At 42.8% G+C, this 20147-nt stretch overlaps 1 protein-coding gene across 1 annotated transcript in view; it reads left to right on the top strand.

The window, feature by feature from the left end:
* Positions 1-20147, top strand: part of LOC309566842 (uncharacterized protein) — a 210968-nt gene that overhangs the window by 46513 nt on the left and 144308 nt on the right. Inside the window, exons 3-5 of the mRNA XM_082272164.1 lie at positions 6000-6080; positions 8957-9130; positions 11032-11180. Coding sequence (XP_082128290.1) covers positions 6000-6080; positions 8957-9130; positions 11032-11180 — 404 coding nt within the window. The remainder of the gene's footprint in view (positions 1-5999; positions 6081-8956; positions 9131-11031; positions 11181-20147) is intronic.

The raw sequence follows: 20147 nt of genomic DNA, 5'->3' as shown, positions 1-20147 counted from the left end.
CATAACAGCACTGTAACCACATAAAGTGGAACTGCACTGCCCCTGAGCACCACAAACCAAAAATACTATTTAATTAATTTGTATTATTTAACCAGTTCTGGACTGGAAGGATTTGCGGGTTACTACATCAGAGACCCGATCAAAGTGGTATCTCGCTTTGTTCAGGACTCCAGCCAGCCGGTGGATGGGATGGGAGACCCAGACAGAGCCGTGGAAGGCGGCACAAGGGGTGGACGTCCCCAGTGAAAAAAATAAGTATTTGATCCCCAAGCAAAACATGACTACTTGGTGGAGAAATCCTTGTTGGCAAGCACAGAGGTAAGATGTTTCTTGTACTTGGTGTCCAAGTTGGCACACATCTCAGGAGGAATTTTGGTTCACTCTCCTTTACAGATCTTCCCTAAATCCTTAGGGTTTCTTGGCTGTCCCTTGGCAACTCAAAGTTTCAGCTCCCTCCTTATATTTTCTATAAGATTAAGGTCTGGAGACTGGCTAATACACTCCATGATCTTGATAAAAAGCAAAGGTGACCAGCGCTATGGAGTGTGCGGTGAATCGTGAATTGGGAGCAAAGGTGACCAGCGCTATGGAGTGTGCGGTGAATCGTGAATTGGGAGCAAAGGTGACCAGCGCTATGGAGTGTGCGGTAAATCGTGTCACCCCTTTATTTATAAGTCTTTTTCACATGATTGCACTTTAAATAACACCTGATCACCTAAAGGTAGCGCCGTTTCAACCTTTCCTGCACATTTACCCTAACTCCATGATCTTAATGTACTTCTTTAGCCACTCCTTTGTTGCCTTGGCAGTATGTTTTGCGTCATTGTCATGCTGGAAGACCCATCCATGACCCATCTTCAGTGTTCTGGCTGAGGGAAGAAGGTTCTCATCCAACATATTTCAATACATGGCCCCATCCATTGGCCCCTCAATGCGGCAAAGTCAGCCTGTACCTTTAGCAGAGAAACTGCCTCAAAGCATCATGTTTCCACTAGGGATAGACCAATTATCGGCAAGGCCGATATATCGGGGGCTGATATGCACTTTCCCCGATATATCGGTATCGGCCCCGGAACTGGCCGATATTGCCGATATTTTTGTGTCATTATGCATTCTTAGGCCGCCTCCCTCGCCTTGGACAGCCTTGTCTGGAGTCGGTACTAGTCTCGCGGGAGTGTATCACAGCCGTACACCCACCCACAGCAGCCAGGTGCCAGCCAGCCACCCACATCCACAGGCCCTGTACCAGCCAGCCACCCACAGGCACTCTACCAGCGAGCCAGACAGCCACCCACAGGCCCTGTACCAGTCAGCCAACCACAGCTCCTGTGCCAGGCACTCACCCACCCACCACAGGGTGCCAGCCAGCCACCCACCACAGGGTGCCAGACAGCCAGGCACCCACAGACAGGGTGCCAGTCAGCCAGCCACCCACAGACAGGGTGCCAGCCAGCCAGCCACCACACGGTGCCAGCCAGCCAGCTTTTGAAATGACAATAGAGACCTGTGTTCCTATATAGAAGGATCACAGGAGCTCTGTGATCATTTCAGAGAGAAGAACCGTCAGCTGTTTTTACAATAGCTGACCGTCCTTCTCTCTTAGCAGGAAGCGATCGCGGGCGCCTGGCGGCAGCGCGCTCCCGCCCCCACTCGGCAGCGAGAACTCTGATGCTCGGATCAGGTGGCTCCGATTGCCGCCAGGCGCCCGCGATCGCTTCCTGCTAAGAGAGAAGGACGGTCAGCTATTGTAAAAACAGCTGACGGTTCTTCTCTCTGAAATGATCACAGAGCTCCTGTGATCCTTCTATATAGGAACACAGGTCTCTATTGTCATTTCAAAAGCCCCGCCCCCATACAGTTAGAAAAACGCCCCCTAGGCTTACATTTAAAACCCTTTGATCACCCACAGTGTTAACCCCTTCCCTGCCAGTGTCATTATTATAGTAACAGTGCATATTTTTAGCACTGATTACTGTAGTAATGTCACTGGTCCCCCTAAAAGTGTCAAAAATGTCAGTAAGGGGTCCGATCTGTCCGCCGCAATGTTGCAGTCCCGCTAAAAATTGCAGATCGCCACCATTACTAGTAAACAAAAAAAAAAAAAAACAATAAAAATGACATAAATCTTTCCCGTAGTTAGTAGACCGGATAACTTTTACGCAAACCAATCAAAATACGCTTATTGCAATTTTTTTTACCAAAAATATGTAGCAGAAAACAAATTGGCCTAAGATGTTAAAAAAAATTTAGATTTTTACATTTTTTTGGGAATGTTATATAGCAGAAAGTGAAAAAAATTTTTTTTTTTTTTTAAGCGCAAAAAATAAAAATCGCACAGGTGATCAAATACCACCAAAAAAAAGCTCTGTTTGTGGGAAAAAAAATGGACATCAATTTTATTTAGGTACAGTATCACACGACCGCGCAATTGTCCGTTAAAATAACGCAGTGCCGAATCGCAAAATGTGGCCTGGTTATTAAGGGGGGGAATCCTTCCGGTCTTAAAGTGGTTACATTTTTTTTTTTTTTTTTTGGGAATGTTATATAACAGAATGTGAAAAATAAAGTTTTTTTTTTCTTTTTTTTAGAATTGTCGTTCTTTTTTTTGTTTATAGCGCAAAAAATAAAAATTGCACAGGTGATCAAATACCACCAAAAGAAAGCTCTATTTGCGGGGAAAAAAAAGGACATCAATTTTATTTGGGTACAGCGTCGCATAACCGCGCAATTGTCCCTTAAGGTAACGCAGTGCCGAATCGCAAAATATGGCCTGGTCGTTAAGGGGGAAAATCTTTCGGTCCAGAAGTGGTTAAGAATAGACAATATAGGCAAATAGGCAAGCCTTAAAAGGCAGCCCGGAGCTCCACCTGCTGGCTGCATATGATAATGCAAAATATTCCCATCTGATATTTCATATTTCCCTGGTTAAGAAATTCATAACCCCAGTATAAAATTATATACAAAACCACTTCAGACTCCTTTTTACTTAAAGAGGATTGTCCTACAAGGCAGAGGTGATGTCAGCAGTCACATGACCTGCCACGCCGAGCGTTTCTATTATCACAAACCAACAAAAGTAATGGGGAAACTCATAATGCATAAAGCAGAATCATTTCGCACACAATCTCATCTATCTGCTTGTCTTCTCCGCATACAAAATATCAGAAGTAGCGGCGGCGAGATAAATCACTGCGTACAGCCAGCCTTGTCCGGGCCAAGAGGTGACGCAAATATCTGAGAAACGACTGCGGTGAAAATCCATCTTCAGCCGCGATAACGGAGTACCACCACAACGACCTTTATTATCGAAATCTTTTGCTGAGAATTGCCGGCTGGTGAAAGGTTATCAGCTATCATATCCCAAATAACTTCCACATAAAGGAAGACTCCGGCTTTGTTAACAGAAAAAAAAAAAAAAACCTTCCGCAGAAGCTATTTTGTAACCTGATGTTGTTGAACATTACCTTTCCGCATCTTGTCTACAGGCAAATTTTAAATGTATAAATAAGTGCCGGTCGCTGAAGGTCCTCCTGCTCTTGTAATTGGTTCATGGCTTTACACCCAAAAAATTCAGTACAGACAGGGATGTCTTAAATACTGATTGGACCCTGGGCAAACATTTTTTTGGGCCCACCCAAATTCACTTATCAACTGTTTGCAAGCAGTGGGGGGCTCAAGAGGCAGCTGCTTTGGGCCCCACAATAATGACTGGGCCCAGGGCAGCTCCCCCTTTTGCCCTGTGTTAAAGACGGCCCTGACTGGGCCATCTTAAATATTGATTGGACCCTGGATAAACATTTTTTTTGGGCCCACCCAAATTCACTTAACTGTTTGCAAGCAGTGGGGGGCTCAAGAGGCAGCTGCTTTGGGCCCCACAATAATGACTGGGCCCAGGGCAGCTCCCCCTTTTGCCCTGTGTTAAAGCGGCCCTGACTGGGCCATCTTAAATATTGATTGGACCCTGGATAAACATTTTTTTTGGGCCCACCCAAATTCACTTAACTGTTTGTAAGCAGTGGGGGGCTCAAGAGGCAGCTGCTTTGGGCCCCACAATAATGACTGGGCCCAGGGCAGCTGCCCCTTTTGCCCTGTGTTAAAGACGGCCCTGAGTACAGAGCTTGAGTTCAAAGGGCAGACATCCTCTGCAACATCTTCTGCTAGGGGATTCTGCCAGAGAATGCTATAGGGATATTCTGGGGTTGGGATTGGGGGGGGGGGGGGGGGCGGGGGTTGGATGCTTCTAATTACAGCACTGGGACTAATTGTGTAATTAGGCAGGCAAACTCCTCCACTTTAATAAAGGAATACAAGAGGACGCCTCTAAGTGCAGCAATGAGATATATTTATTGATTAAAAGGAATAAATATCCACTCTCATTTAACCGCATCCCAACGGCCCGCCGCAGTTATACTGCGGCATTGCGACTCTCCTGTACGAAACTACGTAGGTATACGTCGGTCGCGTGCCTGCAGCTAGGAGTTAACCCTGTGGGTGATCAAGGGGTTAAATGTAAGCCTAGGGGAGTGATTATAACTGTATGGGGGAGGGACTTTTGAAATGATCATAGAGACCTGGGATCCAATATAGGACCAGGAATGCTAGGGGGTGTTTTTCAAAATGATTTCTCAGTAAAATAAAGCATGGAGACATGGATGGATGGGGGAGATTGCTTTAATCACTTGCCGACCACCCGCCGCAGATATACCATCGGTTGCACTCGTCAGCAGGGACTCCGATGCACGGGGCAGGTGGCTCCGATTGCCGCCTGACACCGGCGATCGTTCCCCGCTGAGAAAGAAGAACGGTCAGTTGTTGTAAACACAGCCGACCGTTCTTCTCCCTTGAATGATCACAGAGCTCCTGTGATCCTTCTATATAGGATTACAGGTCTCTATGGTCATTTCACAAGCCCCGCCCCCATACAGTTAGAAACACTCCCCTAGGTACACATTTAACCCCTTGATCACCCACATTGTTAGCCCCTTCCCTGCCAGTGTCATTATTACAGTAACAGTGCATATGTATAGCACTGATTACTGTAGTAATGTCACTGGTAACCCCAAAAGTGTCAAAAATGTCAGTTAGGGGTCCGATCTGTCCGCCGCAATGTCGCAGTTCCGCTAAAAATCGCAGATCGCCGCCATTACTAGTAAAAAAATATAAAAATGACATAAATCTTTCCCGTAGTTTGTAGACGCAATAACTTTTGTGCAAACCAATCAAAATACGCTTATTGCGATTTTTTTTTTTTACCAAAAATATGTAGCAGAATACAAATTGGCCTAAAATGTTAAATATTTATTTTTATATATTTTTTTTTTTTTTTGGGAATGTTATATAGCAGAATGTGAAAAATATTGTTTATAGCGCAAAAAATAAAAATCACACAGGTGATCAAATACCACCAAAAGAAAGCTCTATTTGTGGGAAAAAAGGACATCAATTTTATTTGGGTACAGCGTCGCACGACCGCGCAATTGTCTGTTAAAGTAACGCAGTGCTGAATCGCAAAATATGGCCTGGTCATTAAGGTGAAAATCCTTCCGGTCCAGAACTGGTTAATAGGATATATAGGAGCAGATCATGTAAACCAGGCTGACAACGGTGGTCCAATGTGGCAAAGGAATGGATCCAAATAGAGTGCCCCCTCCCTTGTCCTCTGTGATGACATCGTAATCTCCTTTACAGAACAGAGGTGACCTTGTACCAGCTTACAGGTGATTTTTGGATAAGAAGTTCTTGTCTGTTTCGTAAAATAAAACAAAAATCCAGGTGTGATGCTGTAAGATTGTACATGTCAGCAGCTGACCTCTCTCGGTCTCCTCCGTACACAGGTTGTGTCTCGGAGCAGCTAATTTAAGAGCACCAGAACCGGGTACTCGCGGAGATGAGACCTGGCTGCGCTTCCATTCATAAACTATTCATCAGCCCCGGTAGTGCATTGTGTAAGGAGAACCGACGCTTCCAGCCTGTCAACCCGTCTCTTTCTCTCTCCGCAGGACCCGGCTGATCGCAAACTGCCGCAGCAAAACTTCACAGTCTACAAGTACAGGTACAGGTGGCAGAAGAGGATCTTGCAGGTAACTTCTCAGACTTTACCGGGCAGTGTGGTTACTTTCACCACCAACCCCCCCCCCCCCCCCCCTCCTTCCTCCCTGGAAGGCTGATAAAAGATTAAAAATTCAAACCTTATAAATTATAGACTTGCTTTATCAGAGGCAGCATGTAAAGAGCACCGGTCACAGCTTAGAGAAAGCAGAATATGACAGAGTAGCCCAGGGGAAGGTAGCCCTGGAGAGGTGGAGCAACATGAACAACAACATGAACTGAACAACATGGAAGAGTTAGAAGGCCACCAGGGTCCACGAAACATTTTTAAAGTGATAACCTAGCAGGGGCCCATGAAAAAAAGAAAAAAAGGTTTTCAGAGTTTAGGGGTAAGTAATAAGTTCCTCAGGAGCTCAGAGGTCAGTAATATGTAATGAAGAGTGTAGAGGTCAGTAGTAAATAATGCTGAGTTTACAGGTCAGTAGTATGTAACTCTAAGTGCAGGGGTCAGGTGAAGGGAACACAGAGTTCAGAGGTTAGTATTAATATAAAACAGATTGCTGAGGTCAGTAGTAGAGTTCAGGGGTCAGTAGTATGTAACACCAAGTGCTGAGGTCATGTAGTAATGTAGAGTCCTGGGGTCAGTAGTATGTAACACTGAGTGCTGAGGTCAGTAGTAATGTAGAGTTCAGGGGTCAGTAAAAAGTTATACAGAGTGCTCAGGTCAGTAGTAGTAAGTAACAGAGTTCAGGGGTCAGTAGAATGTAACGTAGAGTTTAGGGGTCAGTAGTATGTAACACCGAGTGCTGAGGTCAGTAGTAATGTAGAGTCCTGGGGTCAGTAGTATGTAACACCGAGTGCTGAGGTCAGTAGTAGAGTTCAGGGGTCAGTAGTATGTAACACCGAGTGCTGAGGTCAGTAGTAATGTAGAGTCCTGGGGTCAGTAGTATGTAACACCGAGTGCTGAGGTCAGTAGTAGAGTTCAGGGGTCAGTAGTATGTAACATCGAGTGCTGAGGTCAGTAGTAATGTAGAGTTCTGGGGTCAGTAGTATGTAACACCGAGTGCTGAGGTCAGTAGTAATGTAGAGTTCAGGGGGTCAGTAAAAAGTTATACAGAGTGCTCAGGTCAGTAGTAGTAAGTAACAGAGTTCAGGGGTCAGCAATATGTAACACAGAGTGCTGGAGTCAGTAGTAGCGAGGGCTGGACTGGGAATAACATTTAGCCCTGAAAATAATTTCATACCAGCCCCATAGCATTATTATACCGGTCCATCAGCATAATGACATTATTTTATAGTTCATAAAAGGGAAAAACCATGCATTTAAAAGCACATTTAAAGAGTGTATTATATACAGTATAGATAAGACAGATATGAAAGCACATAGGGATATATATATATATATATATATGCAAATTTCAGTTAAAAGTGCAGACACGGTACAGGAGGACATAGAGACTGCGGACACAGTTCAGGAGTTCATGTCAGAGGCTGCGGATACAGTACAGGAGGACATGTCAGAGGCTGCGGACACAGTACAGGAGGACATGTCAGAGGCTGCGGACACGGTACAGGAGGACATGGCAGAGGCTGCGGACACGGTACAGGAGGACATGTCAGAGGCTGCGGACACGGTACAGGAGGACATGTCAGAGGCTGCGGACACGGTACAGGAGGACATGTCGGAGGTTGTGAATTAGGTACAGGAGGACATGTTGGAGGCTGCAGACACAGTACAGGAGATGCAGAGGCTGCAGGTATGGTACAGGAAATGCAGAAGCTGTGGACATGGTAGAGGAGATGCATAGGCTGCAGACATAGTACAGGAGATGCAGGGGCTGCGGGCATGGCACAGGAGATGCTGAGGCTGCAGGCATGGTACAGGAAATGCAGAGGCTGTGGACATGTTAAAGGAGATGCATAGACTGCAGTTTTGCGCATGTTTCGACTGCGACATACAGTAACATGAACTGAACCTTGACCAGGGGTGTATCAAGAATGAAAATACTTTTCAAGAGCTCCCCAACTAGAAAACGTTTGAGAAACACTGGTGTAGTGCAGATATCAGTCGTATGTAACACTGAGTGCAATGTTCAGGAGTAAGTAATGCAGAGTGCAGAGCTCAGTAGTAAGCAATGTAGAGTTCAGGGGTCAATAGTATGTAACAAAAAAAAAAAAAAAAAAAAAACACAGGTCAGAAGTAATCAATGCAAAGTTCAGAAGCCAGAAATATGTAATTCAGAGTGCAGGGGTCAGTAGTAAGTAAGGCTGAGGTCAGAGGTTAATAGTGTATAACACAGAGCGCAAGGTTCAGTAGTAAGTAATTCAGACTGTTGCAGTACAAATTGCCCCCTACTTCTATAAAATGTACTCACTAGAATTCAGATTCATCTGGTAGTGTGAGGGAAGTCCTTTTTGGTCTCCCTTTATCTATGTCATATGACCCCTCAGGGCAAAGGAAGAGCCTAGGACTTCCCTCAGTTCTGCAATACCTTTGCCACTCTGACCTGAAGTCCGATAGGCTGTAGGCAGGTTTGGAGTTGGCTACACAGTGAGGCTGCATTCTTCCCGTCACATGGTCGTGATTAACAGGTAGCCTGCGATTGACTGGTAGTCAACAACCCCCATAGTACAGTAATGATTTTGAATGATCATTCTTCTAGGTTCATACACTGTCTTAAGAGAGAAGCAAGGCATGTTTAGCTCTTCCCACATGACAAGGGATTCAGATTATGAAGTAGAAACAACACTATAGAAGCAGTCTACATGATAAAAGTCTGACATTTTGTAAAATAAGATGCATGTCTAATAAATTTGAGCACATGGAGTCATCCATGACTTGCATAGTTATAGATATCTTGGTCAAGAAGATGGAACGTTCCTTTAAGTTTCACATTCCTTGTTTCAGATTGACTCCTACAGCGAGACAATATTCAACATCGAAAAGGGCACCCTCAAGAAGCAGTTTCCATTCTCACAGGTAAAGTCCTGCGAGGATCTGGAGGGCCTGAGGTTTGTCATTGAGTTCCACGGCCACCCAAAGTATGAGCTTGAAGCTGCCAACACAGAGGACAAACAAAAGGTGAGCAGAGGGCTTCAGTCACTAAATGTTTGGATCAACCTGCAGGGTGCCTTGTCAACTCTTGTTTCAGTTTCATATGGTTGCTGAGAAATATTTCTCTGTCCGTGGAGCCAGCACCTTTAGGTGGCATGGTGCATGTTTTGGAAACCTTTAATGTGCCATGAGATCCCTAAAATCAAAAGTTTTAAATAGTAATCATTGATTTCTGGTTGTTCTTGGCATCCACTTCCTCCCAACTTCTATTCTTTTCTGTTGGTCACTACATCTACCCATTGTACCTAATGACCAAGAGGAAGCTAAAACCCATTTAGTGTAAGGGTTTGAGGTAATGGGAGGATTGAGTGTTAGGGTTTGAGTAGGGAGGAGAGCTAAGTTACAGGGTCTCGGCAAAAAGGAGGATTAAGTGCTAGGGTTTGAGCAGAGGGGAGGACTGAGTATTAGGGCTTGAGTAGGGCGAGGATTTAGTGTTAAGGTTTGACTAGTGGGAGGATTAAATGTTAGGTTTTGTATAGAGGGGAAATTAAGGGTTAGGGTTTGAGTCATGGGGGAGGATAAAATGTATGGGGTTAAGTAAAAGGGAGGATTAGGTAAAGGATTTGAATAGAGGAGGATTAAGTGTTAGCATTTGAGTAGAGGAGAGGATTAAGTGTTAGCATTTGAGTAGAGGAGAGGATTAAGTGTTAGCATTTGAGTAGAGAGGAGGATTAAGTGTTAGCATTTGAGTAGAGGAGAGGATTAAGTGTTGGGGTTTTAGTAGCAGGGAGGATTAAATGTTAGCATTTAAGTAGAGGGGGGATTACGTTTTAGGAGTTGAGTATAGGGGAGGATTACGTTTTAGGGGTTGAGTAAAGGGGAGGATTAAGTTTTAGATGTTGAGTAGAGGGGAGGAAATAGTCCTTGAATTGAGTAACGGGCAAGTTTAAGTCTTAGGGTTTGAGTAGAGGTGAGGATTAAGTGTTAGCGCTTGAATAGTTGGGAGGATTAAGTGTTAGCGCTTGAATAGTTGGGAGGAATTCATTTTAGGGTTTGAGCAGTGGGGAAAATAAAATCTTAGGGGTTGAGTAGAGGGGAGGAATTGGTTTTAGGGGTTGAATAGAGGGTAAAAATAAGTCCAAAGGGTTGAGTAGGGGGTGGGATTAAGTCTTTGGGGTTGAATAGACGGGAGGATTAAGTCTTAAGGGTTGAGTAGTGGGGAGAGTTAAGTTTTGGTGCTTGAGTAGAGCTGAATCTTCTGTATTTGTTCTGTTTATCATTATTAGTGGCCATCAAACTGCTGCCTGGGGGCTAGAAATGACCTTTTACATGACCTTTTGCTTGCCCTTTATCAAGCCTTTGAGGCACTATTTCTCCCACTGATACGAGACACTATTCTGCCATCTGACACCAAAAATGGGGCATCATTTCTCCCATTGACACCAATAATGGGGCACTATTCCTCCCCTACATTACCAACAATGGGACACTATTCCTTCCCCTAGTACCACATGTGGCAATGTTTACTCCCACTGATGCCAGAAAAAAATTCTACTCCCGCTGGGCACAAGTCTGACTGGTCCTTTGTTTAGAAAGTTTGGAGATCCCTGCCATAGACTATCAGGCTGAATTTAGACATTCCTCCTAGGTCTAAAGCATAAAACACAGAACATACTCCAGGTTCTGCTTTGCTTGCCCTGTTCCTACATGAGCTGTGCTGTCAATGTACAACAAAAGGAAGGACAGGAGCACAGAATCTGTGCAGTTATCAGATAGTTTGCACGTAAACTGCATATACACTTCAAACCAGAGGGTCATGGAACCCACCAATACCTATAACACAAACATCAATTTTGTATGAACTGGACTTCTAACTGCTTGCATTACAATCTCTGAAATAAAATATGACATCTTCTCTTTTGCCTCAGATCCTCAGGATTATGAATGAAATTCTGCAAGCACAGAAGGATGGCAACACATCTATTATAAAGTCATTTATCAAGAAGAACGAATATTCAGATGTCATCCTTGATGGACTGCTGGAGCTTTATGATGAACCAACTGACAGATGGGTGAAGTATGAAAAACATATATACATTCTAGTTTGCATATAGGATAAAGGGCCAACCCACCCAAAAATGATATTTCAGTTATATGTGGAATCTGGTGAGCCTATGGAATCTGGTGAGCCTCTTATCACCTGATGGTGATGACAATTCTCCTCTATAATTTACAGCAATGTTTCTGCCCCCAGCCATTCTCTGTTCTCCTGCTGTATTCTGCATAATATAATAATACAACAAAAATCCCTGGGAGATATAGGAGGCTTTCTGAACCAACAACGCATATAACTAACCCTGTGTTACAATGACTTAGCATGGTCACTACACTATTGGCACTTTTCCACTGCAAGTACCGGCTAGTACCGTCTCGGCTCTACTCGGCCCTGCTTGGCCTGGTTTGCTTTTCCACTGCGGTACCGCATGGTATAGTGTCGGAACGGTTCGGTACGGTACGGTATAGGTTTGCTTTTCCACTAAAGTAGTACTAAAGTTAAGTGGGTGGGATAACAACGGGGTGGGTGGGATTCTCTGACCAATCAGTGGCTAGTAGTGACTGCATGCAAAGGATTGTGGGATATGGTACCAGTTTGGTACCTGTTGGAACCACAATCGAGTAGGTACTGTTTTTTCAGAGCCGTACCGTACCGTACCGTTCGGTTCCATGCAGTGGAAAAGCAAACCTATACCGTACCGTACCGAACCGTTCTGACCCTATACCATGCGGTACCAGCAGTGGAAAAGCACAAAAGTGTGCCGAGCCGGTACGGTTCTATGCAGTGGAAAAGCGCCATAAATGTCTGTGTAGCTGCCATCAGCTATGTAACTATAACAAATCCTGAGAGTATTTACTGGCACAGAGAATGCTCCCTGACTTTTTGGTAACCTGACCTTACATGGATCTTAAAATGATTTCCAGTAAACATAAATGGGGGATACTTTTTTCTCAGAGAGGAAAAATATAAAGCAGAAAAGCAAAGTACAGTATAAAAAGGGAAATAAGAAGGACAAGAGAAGGAAAGGAGGGAGGGAAAGAAAAGAGTAGGAAATGGGAAAAGGGGGGCAAGAAAAGGAAAAAAACAAAAATAAATAAATAAATAAAGAAAGAAAGAAAAAGAAAGGAAAGCAAAAAGAGAGAAAAAGAGAATAAATGAGAGGAGGGGACATGTAGGGGGAAAGGGATGCGGTGTAAAGAAAGTGAAACAAAAAAGAAGAAAAAAATAAAGGAAAGAGAAAAGAACAAAAGAAAGGCAAGGCATGGGAAGTAAAGGAAGGAAAAGAAAAGGGAAAAGGCAAAAAGGAAATGAGTAAAGAAACAAAAAAAGAAAAGAAAGGAAAAGGGAGGAGAGAAAAATGGAAAGAGCAACTGAGAGGAAAGAAGAAAAAGCAAAGGAAAGAAGAAGAAGAAAAGGAAAATGACAGGGGGGAGGCAAAGAAATGAAAGAGAAAAACAAAAAAAGGAAAGGAAAGTAAAGAAATTAAACAAAAAAAAAGGAAAAGAAAGGGAAAAGCAAGGCAAGGAAAGGAAGGTAATGAAAGAAAATGAACAACGAAATGAAAGGAAAGGAAAGGAAAGGAAAGGGGAAAGGAAAGGAGAAAGGAAAGGGGAAAGGAAAGGCGAAAGGAAAGGAAAAGACAGGAAAGGGGAAAGGAAAGGAAAGGACAGGAAAGGAAAGGCGAAAGGAAAGGATGGGAAAGGAAAGGGGAAAGGAAAGGAAAGGCGAAAGGAAAGGAAAGACGAAAGGAAAGGAAAGGCGAAAGGAAAGGAGAAAGGGGAAAGGACAGGAAAGGAAAGGCGAAAGGAAAGACGAAAGGAAAGGAAAGACGAAAGGAAAGGTGAAAGGAAAGGAAAGACGAAAGGAAAGGCGAAAGGAAAGGAAAGGAAATAAAAGGAACAAAAAAAAGCAAAAAAAAAAAAAAAAGGAAAAAAAGTAATGAAAAGGAAAGGAAGGCAAGTAATGGAAACAGAAAAGATAAAAAGAGAAAGGCAAGGCAAGGAAAGGGACGTAAGGACAGGAAAGAGAAAAGAAAGGGAGAGGAAAGGGAAGTAAGGACAGGAAAGACAAAAGAAAATGAGAGGAAAAGGAAGTAAGGGCAGCAAAGATAAGAGAAAGGAGAGGGAAGGGAAGCAAGGACAGGAAAAAGAAAAAAGGAAGGAAAAGGGAAGAGGAAAAAGAAAATGAAAGAGAAAAGTAAAAAGAGACAGGAAAGGAAGGTGAGGAAAGCGGAATGAGAAGAGGAAAGAAAAGAAAGGAAAAAAGAGGACAGAAAGGAAAGAAAGAGAAGGAAAAAGAGAAAGAAAAGGGAAAAAGGAAAGGTAAAACAAAAAGAAAAGGAAAGGTGCAAGGAAAAAAAAAAAAGGAGGACAGAAAGGAAACAAGGAAAAAAAGAGGACAGAAAGGAAAGGAAGATAAGGGAAAGGAGAAAGAAAAGGGAAAAAGGAAAGGTAAAACAAAAAGGAAAGAAAGGAAAGGTGCAAGGAAGAAAAAAAAATGGAGGACAGAAAACAAAATAGAAGGTGTATAGAAAAGTAACAATGTTTGTTTTCCTTGTGTGGTAGGAAGAGATTCATTGCGGAGTTCTCGCTGTACGGTCTGAATGCCAGTTGGAATTAAAAAAGCCGTAGAGTCAAACCTACCAGGAAGCTGTAGTAAGATACAGAAATAGCAATTTAACAGCAAAACACATTTTTTCTGAAAACAATCTGATTTCCAGTCTCCGGCACACAGTGTTGCGCGCTCTCATCCCGTCACTTTCAGTTTAGGTTGGCTGGACATTGATGATGCGTAATTACCGATGGTAAAACAAGTTCTGATTACGGCTCGAGGGACAAATCTCATTCTTAGAGTAAAAACAGCGGCATAAAATATTCATCAAGTTTTTGTTTCTCTGGGCGAAAAACGGTCTGTGAATTAATGACTTTACAAAATCACCACCAAAAGTTTCACATGTTACATTTATCACTCAATTAACAACAGCGGAGATGGTATAGACTAATTAAACATGCAGGGCCGGGATTATGACCTTGTGGTTCCCAGCACACAAAAAAAAGGCTTTCATTTTGGTCTCCCTAATGGACAGTAAAAATAGAAATAATTAAAACCACTTCTAATTGTTCCCTGTAGACAGTACATGGAATTATCTCATCATATTGTACGGCATCTGAGAACTTCCAGAGCAGAGCGTGGTTAAGGGAAGAATAGCATATGTAATGAGGCAATGAGACTTCTAATTGAAAGATTACATTTTGTTATTTTGGCTCATTGTCATACAGGGCACAAAGCTGCAGAATGCACAGTTCAATAAAGTTCTGACATTTCAGAAACAACTTCATTTTAAAATAAGATGGGGCAATGCAAAAAAAAAAACAGTGTGTTTAGAAAAAAAAGACATAGATGATAAATTCACCACTGCAGATACAACATAGCCATTCACTGAAAACAGTGATATCATCAAGAATATGAGCTGACATTCACTAGGAACCGGTGACATCACTGTGAATGCAGCCTATCCATTCACTAGAGACCGGTGACACCACTGAGAATGCAGCCTATCCATTCACTAGAGACCAGAGACATCACTGAGAATGCAGCCTATCCATTCACTAGAGAGCGGTGACATCACTGAGAATGCAGCCTATCCCTTCACTAGAGAGCGGTGACATCACTGAGAATACAGCCTATCCATTCACTAGAGACCGGTGACATCACTGAGAATGCAGCCTATCCATTCACTAGAGACCAGAGACATCACTGAGAATGCAGCCTATCCATTCACTAGAGAGCGGTGACATCACTGAGAATGCAGCCTATCCCTTCACTAGAGACCGGTGACATCACTGAGAATACAGCCTATCCATTCACTAGAGACCAGTGACATCACTGAGAATACAGCCTATCCATTCACTAGAGACCAGTGACATCACTGAGAATGCAGCCTATCCATTCACTAGAGACCGGTGACATCACTGAGAATGCAGCCTATCCATTCACTAGAGACCGGTGACATCACTGAGAATACAGCCTATCCATTCACTAGAGACCAGTGACATCACTGAGATTACAGCCTATCCATTCACTAGAGACCGGTGACATCACTGAGAATGCAGCCTATCCATTCACTAGAGACCAGTGACATCACTGAGATTACAGCCTATCCATTTACTAGAGACCGGTGACATCACTTAGAATGCAGCCTATCCATTCACTAGAGACCGGTGACATCATTGAGAATGCAGCCTATACATTCACTGAGACCGGTGACATCACTCAGAATGCAGCCTATCCATTCACTGAGACCAGTGACATCACTGGGAATGCAGCCTATCCATTCACTAGAGACCAGTGACACCACTGAGAATGCAGCCTATCCATTCACTAGAGACCGATGACATCACTGAGAATGCAGCCTATCCATTCGCTAGAGACCGGTGACATCATTGAAAATGCAGCCTATACATTCACTGAGACCGGTGACATCACTCAGAATGCAGCCTATCCATTCACTGAGACCAGTGACATCACTGGGAATGCAGCCTATCCATTCACTAGAGACCAGTGACACCACTGAGAATGCAGCCTATCCATTCACTAGAGACCGATGACATCACTGAGAATCCAGCCTATCCATTCACAAGAGACCGGTGACATCACTGACAATGCAGCCTATCCAATCACTAGAGACCGGTGACATCACTGAGAATGCAGCCTATCCAATCACTAGAGACCAGTGACATCACTGAGAATGCAGCCTATCCATTCACTAGAGACCGATGACATCACTGAGAATGGAGCCTATCCAATCACTAGAGACCGTTGACATCACTGAGAATACAGCCTATCCAGTCACTAGAGACCGATGACATCACTGAGAATAGAGCCTATCCAGTCACTAGAGACTGATGACATCACTGAGAATACAGCCTATCCAGTCACTAGAGACCGATGACATCACTGAGAATGCAGCCTATCCATTCACTAGAGACTGGTGACATCACTGAGAATACAGCCTATCCAGTCACTAGAGACCGATGACATCACTGAGAATGGAGCCTATCCAATCACTAGAGACCGTTGACATCACTGAGAGTGCAGCCTATCCATTCACTAGAGACTGGTGACATCACTGAGAATACAGCCTATCCAGTCACTAGAGACCGATGACATCACTGAGAATGGAGCCTATCCAATCACTAGAGACCGTTGACATCACTGAGATTACAGCCTATCCATTCACAAGATATAACCAAAAACTATCAGCGCAAAAAAATATATAACAAGTGATTAGTGAATTGTGCAATAATCGAATAAATAATACAGAGACCGGCAGCATACACTTAAAGTGCCTACACCACACAATACAAACTGAATAAACAAAAAATAGTGATGCGCCAGTCAAGTGCACAAATAGTGTATGACAAACTCAAAAATCTGTGTCCATAAATATCCCAATGTCTATATAAATCAATCAAAAAGATATCAAAAAAGTAGTGAATCCACTCCCATGTGTCCAGAAGAATATCTTGTGCAAAACTTAGTTGGGTGCTTCCGTGAATAGTGCAATCCCACCACCAGGTGAATTGGTCTCTCACCTCCACTATGGACCCAAAAGCCTATGTGATCTGAAGATCTCTGTGTTTATACAACGCTGGTACTGACCCAGCATTGGGTCCATAGTGGAGGTGAGAGACCAATTCACCTGGTGGTGGGATTGCACTATTCACGGAAGCACCCAACTAAGTTTTGCACAAGATATTCTTCTGGACACATGGGAGTGGATTCACTACTTTTTTGATATCTTTTTGATTGATTTATATGGACATTGGGATATTTATGGACACAGATTTTTGAGTTTGTCATACACTATTTGTGCACTTGACTGGTGCATCACTATTTTTGGTTTATCCATTCACAAGAGGCTGGTGACATTATTTTCTATAGAAAATCCTCAGTTTACAGAAATGTTGCTGGTAAATGCTGTTATGACTTGATGCTTGAGGGCATCAAATTTATTTGCAATATCTGAACCCTTTCTCAGAGCAGAATATCCAATAACAGGGGTCCTTGTAATAAAAATCATCCTATATGTTCTATATGTTCCCGATGATGGAACATTCTGTTTATCTTTAGCCTTCCAGCTCTCCAGTGTTATTACAATGACGGCATCCGTCAGCGGCTTCACAAAGGCTCCCTTTTATCTGTGACCAAAGCCAGAATATTAATAGAAAATAATTTCCCACCCCCACCGACTTAATATCTTCCACCTCGGCAGAAGATTCGCTGTAACAAACGCATAATAAATAATTATAAAACAAAATCGCTCAGTACTTATATGCCTTTTATGTCACAGCAAGGAGCAAAACACCATACCAGCCAATCACAAACCATCACCCACTGCCGTAACTAGAATACGATTGGTCGCTTGCAGGGATGAACGGAAGGATTTGGGCTAAATTGCTTTTGTCACAAAATTACAGAATTTGCCTCCAGTTTTTTCGTAATGCCTGCTTATTTGTTTAAAAAAACTACTTAAAAATCCTTCCCATGTCACATTCAAAAAATGTATGTGTTTTTTTTTTATTATTTGCGTTTTATTTTTATTTAATTTTTTTATTTCACTTTTATTATTGATTTTTATTTAAAAACTAAGGCTCGGTTCTCACTAGGGCGACCTGTGAGGCGACTTGGTCGCCTCACAGGTCGCCGCAGGTCGCCTCCCATAGGGAAGCTGCGGACCCGTTCTAAGAGGAGCGACACAAGTCGCTCCGACCTAGAAAAAGGGTCCGGAGCTTCTTTGGGGCGACCAGGAGGTGACCGCCATAGACTTCAATGTTATGAAGTCCGTGGCGGCCGCTCCGAGGTCGCGGCACGCTGCTCGCACCGCGATCTCGGAGGTCACCCCGGGAAGTAGCGTCGCGGTAATGTGAACCGGCGCTTAAGAACAAATAAATGGTAGTGCACAGGACTGTTTACTCCCCTTTTTTTTATTGTTTGCAAAGCTGGGGCTTGGGGGGGGGGCTTGGTAAACATGTATTTATCAGCCCCCTCCCTGTAGTACAGTGGACCGAGGCAGCGATCGGTACTGATCGCTCCTAAGTCCTCTGGCAGCTGATCATAGTAAACCAAGTGTTTACTATGTCAGACTGTCAGTTTATGAATAGATGAGGGGTCTCTATAAGACTTCTTATTCATTTATATAAAGTTCTGCAGAGAAAGGGGCTATCTTTAAGTCCCTTTCTCTGTCTATAAAAAAACAGGAGATATGGTGGTCCGGTGAGACCTATGATATCTCACTAAATACCCCCCCCCCAAAAAAAAAAAAAAATTAATTAATAAATAAATAAATAAATATATATATATATATATATATATATATATATATATATATAATTGGAAAAGAATGAAAAAAGCAAAAAAAAAAACATAATAATAATTAAATAAAAAAAAAAAAAAAAACCTTGGTGTGGACTCTGTCAAGCAGATCCGCCTGCTGATACCCGCTGAGCAAGGGAGGTCTTTAACAAACTCTGAAAGCTGTAAGGGAACAATGAAAACCTCTAGATTTTTAGAGAAATGTGGTTATTTACATTTTTGCGTACAATCAATTTTCACCATTTTGCAAAACAGCGTAATTTAAAAATTACAAATATTTGTTATTTATTAACTCAATACAGGTTAAGCTTTTAAATATAAAAGTAGGAATTTATCAGAAAATTTGCTTTGTTTATATCCACTAAAAATGATTTTAGTGAATTTATAGCAAAAATATTGTTTTGATAAACATTTGCGCAAATATCACAGGGCGTTAAAATCAGTAGCACCTTCTTTATATTCTACAGGTCATGTGCTATCAGAAAATATATGGTTTGGGGGTCTTTAACAAACTCTGAAAGCTGTAAGGGAGCAATGAAAACCTCTAGATTTTTTGAGAAATGTGGATATTTCCATTTTTGCGTGAGTTTGATTTTCACCATTTCACAAAAAGACGCAATCTAAAATTTACAAATAGTGCTTATTTATTAACTCAATACAGGTTAGCTTTTATATTTAGTAGTAATTTTGTAAAATGGGCTGTGTTTTTATCTGCTAATAATGGTTTTAGTGTATTTTTAGTGAAAATATTGTTTTGATAAACCTTTGCACAAATATAATTGTGCCCTAAAAATCAGTAGCACCTTATTTGTATTCTACTGATCATGTGCTTTCAGGAAATATATGACTTGAGGGGGGTCTTTAACAAACTCTGAAAGCTCTAAGGGAAAAATAAAAAAAGCAATGGATAAATTGCAAAAACGGCCCGACCAGCTAAGTGTAAAAGTCGAGCACAGGGCCTGACAGCGAAATGGTTAAAATTTTATGTTACTCATTTTTCTATGAAACAAACATTAAAAAAGGACACACACACACACACACTATATTGTCAAAAGTATTGGGACGCCTGCCTTTACACGCACATGAACTTTAATGGCATACCAGTCTTAGTCCGTAGGGTTCAATATTGAGTTGGCCCACCCTTTGCAGCTATAACAGCTCCAACTCTTCTGGGAAGGCTGTCCACAAGGTTTAGGAATGAAAAAAAAAATGTGATAAAAATGTTAAAAATAAAATAAGCTGCTCAGGTGGGAAATAAGCAACAATGCAGGTAGTAAGATTATAAGGGATCTTTGAAAAACAGCTGGTAGTAAATAATGTGAGCAAGTGAAGTCTCTGTCCAATAAGTAGCCTCACATCTGTGTGTGGGGTCTCTGATATGAGGGGGGCTTTGTGTGGGGGGTCTCTGATGTGAGGGGGGCTTTGTGTGTGGGGTCTCTGATGTGAGGGGGGCTCTGTGTGGGGGGGACTCTCTGATGTATGGGGGCTCTAAATTTAGGGGGGCTTTGTGTGGGGGGTCTCTGATGTAAAGGGGGCTCTGTGTGTGGGGTCTCTGATGTAAAGGGGGCTCTGTGTGTGGGGTCTCTGGTGTGAGGGGGGCTTTGTGTGGGGGGT

This window comes from Pelophylax lessonae (genome assembly GCF_965119305.1).
Source record: "Pelophylax lessonae genome assembly, chromosome: 11".
Classification (NCBI taxonomy): domain Eukaryota; kingdom Metazoa; phylum Chordata; class Amphibia; order Anura; family Ranidae; genus Pelophylax; species Pelophylax lessonae.
This window is presented reverse-complemented; position numbering and strand designations above follow the sequence as displayed.